The sequence below is a fragment of the Chenopodium quinoa genome, unplaced genomic scaffold, assembly GCF_001683475.1.
Source record: "Chenopodium quinoa cultivar QQ74 unplaced genomic scaffold, ASM168347v1, whole genome shotgun sequence".
Classification (NCBI taxonomy): domain Eukaryota; kingdom Viridiplantae; phylum Streptophyta; class Magnoliopsida; order Caryophyllales; family Amaranthaceae; genus Chenopodium; species Chenopodium quinoa.
Window position 1 is genome coordinate 11,855 of NW_018744049.1, and position 15,668 is coordinate 27,522.

At 33.0% G+C, this 15,668-nt stretch overlaps 1 protein-coding gene and 1 pseudogene across 1 annotated transcript; one reads left to right on the forward strand and one right to left on the reverse strand.

Moving 5' to 3' along the window:
* Positions 1-688: 688 nt before the first annotated feature.
* LOC110690612 lies at positions 689-10,671 on the forward strand. The gene is made up of 8 exons (XM_021867464.1): positions 689-790; positions 873-956; positions 2,290-2,364; positions 6,112-6,258; positions 7,583-7,738; positions 7,869-7,922; positions 9,011-9,148; positions 10,321-10,671. Exons 1-8 carry the CDS (start codon positions 689-691, stop codon positions 10,669-10,671), a joined length of 1,107 nt encoding a protein of 368 aa, XP_021723156.1.
* Positions 10,672-11,626: 955 nt separating this feature from the next.
* Positions 11,627-15,451, reverse strand: LOC110690614 (annotated as a pseudogene).
* Positions 15,452-15,668: the final 217 nt, after the last annotated feature.

The window sequence follows — 15,668 nt, forward strand, 5'->3', positions numbered from 1 at the left end:
TGTTAACGAAAACAGTGACGATTGACAAGTTGAAATTGTGCTCAACATCAATTGGTCTTAAAATGACAGAAGACTAGTTGAGGTTCTACTCCTTGGTGTGAAGACAGATTGAAATCAGTCTTCAAGTGGGAGATTGTTGGCAGATAATTAAGAAACATAAAGAAAAAAAAAATGGTTATTAAATAACCATGCATTACCATTGAACATTAAAGGTGTTTCCAAATATAGGGAAAAATAACTAATGGTAATAAATATTGCAGGCTAAATTTTAAATGGCTTAGGTTGTTTTAGGAAAACTATAAATTGAGCATTTCCTTCATTTGTATGTAATAATTTTCAAGAGAAAATCTGAGAGAAGAAAAATAACTCAGAGAAAAGAGGGGTTGTGTTTTTTGCACTTTGGTATAAATAGACATTTTGTTTATGTAATTTATTTCTCCCTCAAATTTGATTAAATAGAAAATTTGCATTATTTTCTTAACATCGATGTTTCCATTTTTAAATGTAAGTTTTTGTTAATAATATTTTATTTTTGGTAAAAAACTTCTAAGTGATTCATGTGAATAAAGTCTTGATTATTTACCAATTTCGTGATTTCTATATTAAATTGAAGTTGCTTTATATATATCTCTACTTAAGGAACATATATCATACATTATTAAAACAAAGTAGTATTTTAAAGTTAGAGATGGTTTCTCCTACTTTCCTCTTAATGATATTTTCTTCATTAGTTTTTGATGGATTATGCGGTGCATCGTTCTCTAGCCAGCATGAAGTGAAGACTATCAAGGTACTTTTTTTCACTCTTCTTATCTATAAAAATCTTTGTTTAATTAAAGATATTTAATCTAAAATTCCTTTCTTGTCAATAGACAAAACATGGTGTTTATGATTGTGTAGACTTCTACAAACAACCGGCGTTTAGCCATCCATCGCTGAAAAACCAATCATCTAAGGCAAGTTAAATAATGTGTGATTTAGGATTAATTTTTTTTTCACCTTATTATTACTGAAATGATTCAATTTAAAATTATTATTCTGCTTTAATCTAAATATATTTTTTCTATTATGTCTTATCTAACTAAACTTTGACCTTATATGCTATAATGTACACTAATTTATGAGGAAAAAATACATCAAATACGTGTTTTTGATTTGCAATAATGTATATTTTATTCATATGTGGATTCATATATTCAAATAGTTAATTTTCATTACGAATCAACGATTAGCAATTAAAACTTACCTACAAAATGATACAGTATGCCAAAATTTATATTTTTAGATAATTTTTTATAATCTATATGAAATAAGTTTAAAAAATAGTGAACTAGCAATAGTATTTATGTTTTTATTTATTTATTGACAGGAGCCTTATTAGTACTCCCTCCGTTTTTAAATACTTGCTCCAATTTCCTTTTTCGTCCGTTTTTAAATACTTGCTCCATTTCCTTATTTGGAAAGCTTTTACAATATTTAATTAATTTCTCTCACTTAGTGGACCCAACATATATTCTCTCTTCCAATTCTCTCCACTACTTTTGCCTTTTACAATTTTTTATTCTTCCACCAACCCCACTACCTCCATATTTTATTACTTTCTCCAATTTCTCCTAAAACTCCGCGCATGGAGAAATTGAGCAAGTATTTAAAAACGGAGGGAGTAAATGTTAATGATTATATATTTATACATTCTTACTCCGTTAATCTTTTGGTTAAATTATAATATGATTATATATAGGATTTTTTGTGAAAAACTACCTTTTATATACAACTTTTTGTGAAAAACTACCTTTTAAAAAATGTTGTAAATGACTACCTCTTTTTTAAAAATGTTGTAAATAACTACCACTTGCCGGAATCTTGCCGTTGACTTTTAATTCCGACGTTGACTAGACCATCCCCACCCCCTCCGCCTCCCTTTACCAAATTTCGACCACCACCCACCCCCTCCGCCTCCCTTTTCCAATTTTCGACCACCGCCACCCCTGCAGCCATCCTTTTAGCCATCCCTTACCCCTTCTTGCAGCCCTCACAATCAGACCACCCCCACTTCCATTTTCGACAGACATTTTCGGCCACCCCTCAAACAAATTATCAATTTTCTGATTTTCGGCCCCAAATACTTCAAAACCCCTCAAACAAGTTATCAATTTCTGGCCAAATTTCATCTCACCCACCATATCTCACCCTCAAAATCCCGCCCACCCTCCTTCGGCCCCCTCGAAAACCTTACCCTTTTCAATTTCTGGGTTTGGGGTTTTTTTTTTTTTTTTTTTTGAATTTCAGGTTTCAAAGACATTGAAGGTTGGTTTTAATGGTGGTTGCGGGGAAGAAGGGGTAGGGACGACTAGATTAAAGGAGGTTTGCAAGAAGGGGTAAGGATGGCTAGGGAAAAAGAGGTCTTACAGGGGGTGGGGATGGTCGAAAATCGGGAAGGAAGGCGGAGAGGCAACAAGCGCAATTTTCCGGCAAGGGTATGGGTAGGGGCAGTCTGAAACTGGACAAAGGGAGGGGAGTTAACGGCGAGGGGGTGGGGGTGGTCGAAAACTGGAAAAGGGAGGAGGAGGAGGGGGTGGGGGTGGTCGAAAATGGGGAAAAGCCGCCAAGTGATCTAGTCAACGCCGGAAAAGTAAGTCAACCGCGAGATTCTGGCAAGTGGTAGATATTTACAACATTTTTTTGAAAAGAGGTAGTCATTTACAACAATTTTTTTTAAAAGGTAGTTTTTCACAAAAAGTTGTATATAAAAGGTAGTTTTCCACAAAAAATCCTTATATATATTTAGGGGTGAGAATGGGTTGAGTACCCGAACCGTTATCACTATCGGTTCGGGTAATCGATAACCAATAATACAAAAAATAATATCCATGAATTTAGTCTCGTGGGTACTTGGTGGAATCGTTTCAATGAGTAGATTATTAATATTCATTTAATTGTAATTTATACTCCCTATGTGTTTTTTATAAATATTATACTTTGACCGACACATTACTTTAGCCTTTTAATCACTTTTAAAGGAAAATGTTTTACACTTTGACCAACACATAGTTTGACCGACACACTTTAACCGACACTAGGGATGTCAATGGGGCGGGGCGGGGCGGATGTTGGCCTTCCCATCCCCATCCCCACCTAATATTTTCATCCCCATCCCCATCCCCATCCCCATCCCCGCGGCGGGTCCAATTTTCATCCCCATCCTCGCCCCACCAGGTACAACTCCAGATTCATCCTCGCCCCACCCCCCACTTGGATATCCATCCCCACCTAATCCTTACCAAAAACCCGCCTAATCCCCACCCAAGATCCACCTAATATCCGTATCTCAAATACACAATCTTACATAATTAATACGAATTATAAAATAAAACATTCTATACACATTTTTGTGTTATAATATAAGTGTCGTACAAAGTATTATAATTAATATTGTATTTCATGTAATTATTTTATAAATTGAATAAAAGTATGTAATTTTGCTTTAAAAGATATATAGATGTGGGTATGAGGTGGGGATGGGGCGGTTACGAAGTGGGGTGGGCGGGGCGGGGCGGGGATGGGGCGGGTACAACTTAAAATCCACCCCCGCCCCATCACCCATGGCGGGTATGGTTTTTATCCCCATCCCCGCCCCACCACCCGCCAAACCGAGACCCATCCTCGCCCCCATGGGGAGGGGATGGGGCGGGTCTCCTACTTGACCCGCCCCACTGACATCCCTAACCGACACAGAGTTGAGCGGATAGTTGGAATATTAAAATAGATGTAAAAGAAAAATAGTGGTTTAATAGTTTATTAAAAAGTAACGAATGTGAAAGGAAATAAAAATACTCCCTTTGTATTTTATTATTTATTTTGTTTCTCCATACGCTGAGATTTAGTAAAAACAGTAGAAAGTAATATGAAGGAAGTGCGTTGTGGAAAAATAAAGTATGATATTTGAGAGGAGAGAGAATATGGAAACATCTTCTATACTAATAAATTAAAAGGCGTTTCTAGCAAAGTCTATGTGCCACGTAGACCCTTTCACTTACGCCAAGTCACCTATTTAAACACCATTCAATCATCAACCTTAATCATTATGTAATGTCACTACTATTCCAACTCAATATAAAAGCATAAGCATAAGAAGATTCGAACACCCGACCACTTGTAGGAAACAAAGTTATTTAACCATCTAAGCTAATCAGCAACCATGTTACACACATGAAAGTAAATATATATATTGAAAAAAAAGATACCAAAAATTATTTAATACACATAATCACAAAGTTTAAGTAAAGTAGCATCAACGTCCGGGCCACACACTAGTTAAAGTATGATATATAGTTTGGGTTTCCACGTACTAGGAATGAAAAATTAGTAAAATATTGTAAAAAGGTTTCATTATAAAAAAGGAATGGAGCAAGTAATAAAATATGACCGCAAAAGGAAAATGGGGCAATTGATAAAATACGAGGGGAGTAATTATAATAAATAAAAATAAGTAGTAATGTCTTTGGGTGGGGATCATGAAAAGGAAAAGATATGATACTACCTCCTTTTTTATTTTTTATTTTTTTTTTGACGCGTATTCCTTGTTGAGAAATTTTTTTAGTTGACACAGTACATATTCCTTTTTAGTAAGTTTATTTTTTGTCGACCCACTACAAACTTGATTAAATAAGCTAAAGCACATGGTCTACCCACTTGATTTAACATTCTCTCTTCTCTCCTTAAAGTTGTGCCTAAATTGAACGTATTATCTATATATAAACGAAGAAAGTATAAAAATGTAGTTTTTTGCCAAAAGGAAGTGTGATATTTATTAAAACACATCGACATGTGGTGAATGTAACACTAATTAAAACACGGAGAGAGTAGTTATTGATAATTAAAAATATTATTGATTGAAGTTTTGCAGCGGCATGTGTGTCATGTCACTGTGGGGACACTTTAAAAAAAAATAGAGGGAATACGAAATACAATAACAATATAGATATAGGATAATACATTTAAGTAGGAAAGAAAAAGAATAATAAAAGAAAAAGTTGTTTAACGGATTGGGTAATCGAGAATTTTAAAATGATACCCAATAATCATATTCGATAACAAATTATCGGATCGGGTATGCAAATCGTTATGTTTATCGGATCGGATACACTAATTTTGGATAATTTTTCTCAGTCCTTATTATGCCCGACTTGTGGATACTAGCTTAAAATTGGTAAAGCCCTTGAGTAGTACTCCCTTTTTTCTAATTTTAATTCATCACTTTTATACTTAATATATTTATGCTACTTGTATATTATATTATTTTTCTCTCTTCCCTAAAACTCCACTCAAAATATTTTATTATTTCTCTCTATTTCATGATCCCTAATTAAAAAATATACAATTTTTCTCACATACTAGTATCTTTCTATTGGCCCCCTTGTACTTTTTTTTTTTTGAAACCAAGCTGCGAAATTTCATTAAATGAGGTCAATTTCCGTCAAGTAATTAAGCTTTGGGGGAAAGGACCTAACGATACAAACTCTTTACTACATCTAGCATCCCAACGTGCTACATTATGTGCTAGAGTGTTACCCGCACGCTTGACATGAGATAAAGAAAACATATTAAAACATGAAGCCAACCTATGAATGTCATCATAAAACAGAAAAATAGGAGAGAAACCCATTGCCTTGGCTCTAATAGCTCGCACCACATTCTGCGCGTCACACTCGAGTTGCACTCTTGAGTAGCCCAATCGTTGCGCAAGGATCATTCCATATCTACAGGCAGCAGCCTCTGCAAATTCAGCCTCCTATCCTGCTTCCTCCTTGCGAACAGTAGCAGCTAGCAATGCTCCTTGCGAACAGGGGCTGCTACTGGGCTTAGTGTTGTAATAATGGTCCCCTTGTACTTATATTTAAATAAATTAACAATTTATTTTAAAGTAAATTAACTCTCCTAAAACTTTGTGTAAATAAATGTGATGAATATAAAAAAAAATAAAAAAAAAAACAATATTTCATACAAATAAAATTTCAATTACGTGATTTTCCTTTTCCGTTTATGTCCCAATAGACTAGATCATATTGACTACATGATTTCATCATCACACTATTTTTTTTGTATGCATAGGTGATACCAAACTTGGTAGAACTTCAACGGCAAAAAGTTAACGGCTTCGGATTCAAGGACGATAGTTGTCCTATAGAAACTGTTCCCATTTTACGAATTAATCAAAATAATGACGTGAACAATCCTCTACCTCTTTATTTGCATTGCGTAAGTGTTTCTAATTAACTAGTTATTGGTTCGGACGATGCCTCGGCTCATATAATATTATAAGTTTTATCAAAATTATTTTATTAGAAAAGGTTGAACAATATTTATAAGTGAATGAAAATATAATAATGTAAATCATCTTTCATTAATATTATATAAGATATATTAAATTTAAATAGGGAAGTTATACATGCGAAGAGTTAATGCAAGTAAATTATACATTATTACATAAACTTAAAGTTAGGGGAATTATTTCCCTAAAAAAAAAGTTAGGGGAATTATTAGTATATACTCGTGATGTACCAAAAAACAAATATCATGACAATTTTGTAAATAATTCAAACTTTTTTTTTTTTTTTCTTGAGATAGTGAAGATACCATTAAGTATATAAATATTACCATTAGATCGATAGTGTAATGGTATCACAATAGTTTCGGATGGTATAAATATGTCATGATATTTATCTAGTAGTACAAATAAACTGAGTAAATTTCAATGATATCAATGGTACACAAAATCTATTATTAAGACTCTTATGGTATTATATACGTTTCTAATAAAACACAAAATATACCATTAAAAATTAAAATTTCACTGAAAATGACCAAAATACCCCATGTTGTATGATGCTCATACATGCTCATACAACATGAGTATGTATCCAAAATACCACTTAAAGTTTCGCCAATATTTTTTTTCAAAAATACTAAATATTATTATAGAGTACAATTCAATATGGTCAGAGAAGTGTGATGACAAATAGGCTAGCACATGTGACAGTATGACACACTGACACCATAACTTATTGAAGGAAAGATGACACGTGACGTTTGCATGTTATTCTTATGAAATTATGATCTTAATTACTATATCATTATAAATTATAGAACAACACATTAAGTAGTAATGTTTATGTTTGATGTATGCTTATAAAGGTATTTAATTTTGTTGGTTAGGCAAGCAATATTGCACTTCGTGTATATATGTAATGACATTTTTATATTTGCTACATTGTACTTCATATGTTCCACAAATATTGCAACTATTATCATTTTAGGAAGTTTAACAAATATTGTAATATTTTCCAATTTACACATGCTTATCATTTTAGGAAGTTTTCTATTTCTTTCATCCCATGGGTCTTTGCTATCTTATTTCTTTCAATCCCTCTCTTGTACTTAACATTTATGTCACATACTTACATCCCTATGTTGCAATATTAGGGGAACATGGAAGTAACATTTCATTTTTGCAAAATAGTATAGTTTTTTTTAAAAAAAAAAAAAATCAAACAATGGTAGTTATCATTATTTATCGTTGCAGGTTGCTTTAGCTCATACAAACAATTTGAAAAGGAAATTCAATGGAGTTGGCGGCTCACTTGCAATTTATAAACCTAATGTACAAAATAACGATCAAAGTTCCTCAACGCGATTAAAACTTTCAAATGGGAATGATAGTTTTGAAGCTGGATGGATGGTATACAAATATTTAGAATTAGTAGATTATTTTTTAAGAAAATTAAATCATGTCTCAACTTCTATACTGTATATTCATATATTATATAATATTTTTTTTATGTACACCGTGTGGTCATTCTAAAATTCAGGTAAATCCTAAAGTATTCAATGATAAAGAAGCACATTTGTATGCCAGTTTTTCGGTAAGTAGTTCTTTCAATTATTGTAAGACAACTCATATCATATACTTTCTCCATTTTTCAATACTTGCAAGTAACAACACATTATAATTGGATTTTTTTTTTTTTTTTGAGGAAAAAAATATCCTTAATTAATTATTTAAAGCTCATGGACATATTTTTACCCTTATTATCTATTAACTTTTTTTTTTTTTTGAAAAAAGTCCTAAAAGGACATTAAATTTCATTAATAATAGTCATACGACATCTACAATTGACAATTAACGATAATGAAAACGAATTTAACAAAATCAAACAAGAATTAATCGGGGAAGGGCTAAGAATCCAAATACATAAATATAACAATTCGGCACATTCTCGGTTCGTTGTCTCATACAACTTTTTGAGTGGATCCGTCGCCGTTTCGCAATTTTGTGAGAAAGTAAATCCTTGTGTTGATTTCGTAACCCGAATCTGAGCCATAATCAATAGTAGCCCCACACAACCAGAGACCAAATTAAGCGCAAATAAAACCTTGTCTTTCGAAGGAGTCCGAAAAACCTTGTCTTTCGAAGGAGATCGAAAAAACCTTGTCTTTCGAAGGAGATCGAAAAAACCTTGTCTTTCGAAGGAGATAAACCCTTTCTTTCGAGGGAGACATTATTGTAACCTGAGAAACAAAAAACTTAAAAGAAAATAAAGATTGGGGCTTTCCACTGGTGAAATCCGATGGAAGTCCCTTCAAAATTGACAATGAAGGCTAAAATTTAGGACAGAGAAGAGAGGGGAGGCTAGGGTTTTTTTTTATCCTTATTATCTATTAACTTAGTTTTACGTGTATTAACCATGTGACTTACACCCACTTTTAATTGCTTAAAATACCGTGAAAAAAAAATGTGTTACAAGTAATTAATTCATGTAACAATTCTAAGAATTGATGCACAACTGCACAAGGTCTAATGAACATGCACACTATACACCTCTAGCATGAGCATGTCATCCACTTTTTAGATCTACATCGTCATCTAATCCCTATATCTAATAATCATAAGGTACTTGTATCGATTTATTTAGTGATTTTCTTATTGTCTTATAAATACTTAATTTGACAGGCTGGAGGAAAAAGTTGCATAAATATACAATGCCCAGGTTTTGTTCAAGTGGCTACAGATATTCCTTTGGGTATATCCCCACCCAAGTACTCTACAATTGGTGGACTACAAGTGGCTTGGAATTTATCAATAGATAAGGTATGCTTTCACAAATTTTGTAAAAGATTTCTTTTGTGATACCTCTGTTTCTTACTATTTTCAACAAATGAATTTTATCTTACAAATAATACCTTTTTGCTGCAACCAATAAAAAACGAAGGTGGTATAACGGAATTAAAGAGGGAGGAGTGAAAAGCTGGTGTCCAAAATATAGACTACATACCAACAATACCCCCTCTGATTATTTTAAAACAATTTAGGTAATAAATAAAATCAATGAATGATAATCATTAACAAAAATAGAAAAAATAAAATAAGGATTGATTGATTGACATAAAAAGCAGGTTAGACTACATAATAAATATATAAATATCAAAATTTGAAATTAAAAAACACAATTAAATAAGAATATAACTTTTGATGATTTTAACAACCACCCAACCACAATATTTTTTTTTTTTAAGATAGGAGAAAGACCCTGACCGAACCTCAACCTTCACGGTTTTTTTGGTCCGATATTTACGGGTCAGACACTTTGGGAGTGAGAGGAAAGGTTAAGGGATCCCCACCCTCAAAGTGTCTCTAGTGGGGATTGAACCTTCCAACCTCAAGGTTGGAAGGTATCAATCTTACCACTAGAGTACATGACCAAGCTTATCTTGGGAACCCAACCACAAATTGAGTATGCCAAATGTAAGTAATTGGTTTATATTTTGTATTTACTGACCTTGTTCAAATAATTATTTAGGAATATTAATATTTCTTGCATTTAATCATAGTTTGGTTTGTATTAATTTTGAATTTATTTACACTGGCTCTTTATTGAAAAGTATAAAAAAATAATTGCTTTTTGAAAAGAAAAAACTACACGCATCGAATTGCGTGCATAGAGTACTAGCATTGATTAAGCTAATATACATTACTGTATTTCCTCTCGTTTTTATTTACTTGAAGTACACCATTTTAGCATATATTTAAAGAAAGATATTATTTTTGTTAAACTTAATGGAAGATATTAGACTAATTAACAGACAATAATTTATGAGATAGTTTTATAACCAACAAGAAGTGTTGAGTTGTTACGGTTTAAATTGTATGTATAGATAGCTTAACATGTCCGTTTTTTTTTTTCTATTTAATCACTTTCTCTAGTAAACAAAATTTTGATTTGAGGGTGTAGCATCAAGATGACGGGAATTGGTGGCTATCAGTATCCCGTAAAAGAAAAGCAATTGGATATGCCCAAAGAATTATTTAATGAATTGGCACACGTTGCTGATAAAGTTGAATGGGGAGGTGAGGTTTATAGTTACGGACCAGGCTATCCAAAAGTTCCCGCACCTGAAATGGGCAACGGTCTACTAGCAACTACCAATGCTCCATATTCAGCAGTTATTGCACATTCTACATATGTTGATGAAAACTTTAAGAATGTGTTAAATCCCGAAGACATTCATATGGTTTTGGATTGTGATCCACTTTACACTGTTATAGATGGTGGCTATGATACTGATTTTCATGGTCGCATGATATTTTATGGAGGCACTCATAAAGCATCATGATGACCACATTTTGCAATATAATAATAAATTTTAATTTACTCAAGGTTTTATTGTAAGTGCATAATGTGTAACTTTATATGTTGGATATGATGAAATGCACAATTAGCCTATGAGTTCAAGCCAAGATACAAAACCCAAATAGATCAATTTGGGACTTCATTGACATAACTTTAATGAAAGATGATATAGATTATTATATTTTCGTTCACTTGTTAATATTGTTCAATATTAACCCCTTTTAATTAATTATGATCAAACTTATAAATCTATGATGAGTTAGACCAATGAGCCAATGATTAGTTTAGTAATATAATAAAAAGTGAACCCGTCAAATTTGTTTTGATCATTTAATATATTGAAAATGAATATTTATCATACAATAACAACAACAACAACAAGAATAAGAATAGAATAGCTAGACCATATTTAATTAAATGAACAAATTTCATAAAAATATATTTTGTTACATTCATGATTAAGTTGAGAGTATTAAAATAAATTTTTCGTTTTTATTTTACATGGCTTGTTTAAGTGGAGAATATGGTATAATAAGATTAATATAAATAAATAAATAAATAAATATCATCCAACATTCGTTACATATCAGATACCCAAAAATTTGAAAAAACAATATCCAAATGAGCATACAATATCCCTAATTTAAATATCCAAAAAATATCGGTCAGATGCAGATTGAATTCTCATATAATCTAATTTTGGACAACCCTAATAGATAATGCCCTTTGCTAACAACTACTGTGTTTTGACTTGCTTATTGATTGTATACATAGCAACAGGGCAAAAAAGTTTAAGAAACACTAAGTGCACAATTGCAAAATATCATAATCAGCAACCAGATCCAAAATGAGTTAATGGTACTTCATTACACAATAAGCAAATCATACAGATTTCAATTAAAAAACAATGTAAATGTAGTTTTTGAGCAACAGAGCAAGCACCATACTCCAGCAAATATAGATGGGACTAAAACGAGTCGCTGGAAGCTATTGTGTACAGAGAGGATGCTAATTACAGATACATGCCAATACAAAGGGCAGATGCAAATCAGCTAAAACGAGCACAGTCCATACATTACTTTCCAGTTTCCACCACTCTTGAAAACAGAAATGCCATCGAGGAATCTCTAATTAGAGATATTGTTAAGTTAAATATTAGTCTAGTAATGACCATGGCTATATCACCTAAACCATTTGAGACTTGCCTCAATTTAATTACAAAATTTGTATGATTTCAGCTTTTCACTAATATGATAAGCAGTAATTATATCATGAAAGAATTACCCGGAGAAACTAAAGCCAATATCTTCAAGGTGTAGCCAAAGTTTCTTAGAAGTGTATTTCACGTCTTTCAGCAAAAAATTTCCCATTGACAACAGGCTGCCCAGCAAGCAATGCAAGCCAAACACCAGTGTCTGCACCGATTTCAACAGACACATTACCAGTCCAACCTGTCATGGCAGTTTTTTACCCAGCCAGGGCAAAAACAATTTACACTAATTTTTTTCACCCTCAGGTCGATCACACAGTTTTCTTGCCAGATACCTGGAGTAACAATTAACAGCAAGCTTTGACATTGAGTACACAGTGGAGTTCTGAGGCCACCCCCCTAATGTCCAGCTACCATCTTTTGTTTGTTGCAGAAAGGTTTTCAGAGTATTGTCAATCAACTCCTCTGTGAGCAAGTCGTCGTTAGATAATTGTTCTCTCAAGCTAACATCTTCAATCCTCTGAAAAAAAAAATAGATATTTTCTGGGTTGATTAGAGTATGCAAGCATGAAATCAACTCAAGCATGTTTCTTTTTGCTTTACGGTGCAAAAAGTCCGAAAAATATTGAGACAGTCAGCTTACATTTCTTCTGCCATTTAATCGGCCAAGCCTTGAGCGACATTAACAATACGAGCACCAAACGAAGAAGGTTTCATTAAAGGGATCATAGCTTCAGTTAAATTCTTTGTGCCATAGTAGTTTGTATTAATAACCTGCTCTGCATGTTCAACAGAATTCTCTGATCCAACATCAAAATTGACACCTGCATTATTTACCTGAAAAGTAGTGAATGCTGAACAATTATGAAGCAGCAACATTATTTAAAGCTAACGCAGAACTGTAATATAAAAAGTTTTTTTTTTTTTTCAATTATATTACTAAAAAATAACCCTACAGATTAAAGTTTATAGGGCTATGTCATTGTATAGTGTTATGAATGTTATCTACTCCAATTATTTCCAAAAAACTGACACCTTGTGATCTAGTACCATAAGAATTGGAAAAAAAATATATGAGGACATAGCCATAAGCACCAAACTGTATGTCTCATCCCCAGCCGTGGAAAGTGAGCACAGCACAAATGAACAATCTTCCCCCTTAAATCCTTAAAGGGGCATCAATGGCCTTCAGATACTCTCAAGTCTCAATCATCTAATGAATCATCTATGTATATCTCTCCATTCTTCTTTGTATGAAACTTGACTTTTATTAGTACTTCCTAAGTTACTACGCAAAAGAATGGCTTCCTAAGCATTCTAATAAAAATTGCAAGTCAAAGAAATATAGTAAGCCTAAGATGTGCTTGTCTTGGCCAAACGGGATGGGGGGACGCAACGTAAATAGATATACAAGAGCAACAACAACAAAGCTTTAGTCCCAAAATGATTTGGGAACGTAACAGAAATAGGTATGCTTACTAAAATATCCAAGCCGCCATAAGTCACTTTAATCCATTCAGCAAACTCTTTGATCGACTGAGGATCAACAATATCCAATTGGTGGAAATCCACCAACAGATCAGCCTCCTGCAGAACCTTCACAGCCTCAATACCAACTTCTGTATCTCTTGAGGTCAGTACAACAGTCATCCCATGACCAGCACAAGTTGTCGAATAATCTCAAAGCCAATTCCCCTGTTACCTCCAGTCACTACTGCAACAGTTTCAGAGGTCCACCACCTAAGACACTCCAAAAAGAAGAAATGCCAAGAATCAACTTTTAAAGCAAATAAAAGCGCCTAGGAAAATCAACAGACCAAAACTCAATCATTCTTTAAAACTCTTCATTTTGAAAACAACAGTTAAATTGTTTTCTCATGCTAGGTAAGCAAATTATTAATTAAGTTATGGTCCTTCCTCTAACATTTAATAATACATTTACTACGTCACTCAAAGAGGAATCTAAACACACATGAAACTACTCATAGAAGTGAACTAAGTGGTTAATTCCATAAAGGATGTAGTGATGAACCAATGTACCCTATTTTGCTGATGTCATAAGCCTCATTTTTGTTTAGATCCCAATTGAGCACTTAAGGAACAGCACCATAACTTGGTCACAGCCTCACAGAACAAATCAAATGGTGACAGCAATCAGTATGCAAAATAACATTTCAAAGCCAAAGCAACTAGACCTTTTATCAGCACAATCCATGTTCATGTTCAACCATATCGCTACACAAAGTGTTGCTAGACAAAACAAAATGTTCCACCTCATACACTCAATAAATGCAAACAATAACCAAACATACAAGCTACCATCTTAAACAATATATCATGCTGTATCCTGCTAACCCATTTGATTAAATATTTTGGATACAAAACACTCATAAAGATTATAAAACAGACAACGCTCTAGCCTGTTTCATTTATAAGACCATATTCAATAACCTGATTGACATATTATATACATTGCTGCGTCATCCATTGCTATTTGCTGATGGTATCTGGATTCAGAGATGACAAAATATTTTCAATTTTACACAAATTTAAACACATAGGCCAAGATTGAATGCATCGAATGTTAATTGCAAATAATCTAATATTGAAGGGTTTCCAGGTTTTCTAAACATATTCAATGTTACCCCAAATTTGAAACACTGGCCAACCATTTGGGCATCGGATGCTCAACTTCTAATGGTTACAAATTCCTGGGAGGTAAAAAAAATAAAAATAAAAATAAAATAAAATAAAAAATCAACTCTACCCAATTTCAAAACATAGGCCAACATTTTGGGCACTGGATGCTGACGAGTTCCCAGGAGGTCAAAACATATTACATTTCACCCAAATTTGAAACATTGGCCACCATTTTGGGCATTGGATGCTCATTATCTAAAGTAACAAGTTTCCGGGAGATCAACATATATTCAGTTACACGGCTTACACCTGATTTTGAAACATTGGCCAACATCTATGGCTTTGATGGTCAATTGCTAACAGTGAGTAGTTTCCGGGTGGTTAAAATATATTCAATTTCACCCAAATTTTGAAACATTGGCCAACATTTTGGGCAATGGGTGATCAATTGCTAATGGTGCCGAGTTTTTGGGAAGTCAAAACATCCAAATTTGAAACATTGTCCAACATTTTAGCATTAGATGAAAAACTATTAATGAAAGCATGTTTCCTGAAGGTCAAAACATATTCAATCACACCAAAAATTGAAGCATTGCCCAAAAATTTTGGGCATTGGATTCTCATTTGCAAACGATGGCCAATTTCCGGGAGGTCAAAACATATTCAATTTTACCCAAATTTATAAACATTGGCCAACATGTAGCACCATATACTTAAATGCTGAAGATAACAATCAATCATTTTACAAAACAATAAACCAAAATTTCAAAACTTTTTAAATTTTTGAAAAAAAAAATGAAAATAGGGAAAGAAATTACCGCTGATTAAAATAAGACATTGTTCGAAGCAGAGAAATTTCTGTAATTCTACGTTCACGACGCTCCTTTGCGCGCTCTTTTGATCCTTTTCCCATTTTTTAATTTTAATTCTTTATTCTTCCTACAATCCAACAAAAATGGAGATTAGAAAAAACAAATCAAGTGATGCAATTATCATAAAAAATACAGAGAAATTATACAAATAAGAACCCTAGAATTCAAAATGAGGGGAGAAAAAGGGGAAGCAATTACCTTGTGTAATGTTGATGAGAAGAGGAGAAATTGAGAAAAAAGAAATGGAATGAAAGTTCA

Coding starts and splice junctions, on each gene's coding strand:
- LOC110690612 (XM_021867464.1), top strand. CDS start 689: ATGGTTTCTCCTACTTTCCTCTTAATGATATTTTCTTCATTAGTTTTT. Junction 2,365..6,111: donor GGACGACTAGATTAAAGGAG/GTTTGCAAGAAG, acceptor TTGTATGCATAG/GTGATACCAAACTTGGTAGA. Junction 6,259..7,582: donor TACCTCTTTATTTGCATTGC/GTAAGTGTTTCT, acceptor TTATCGTTGCAG/GTTGCTTTAGCTCATACAAA.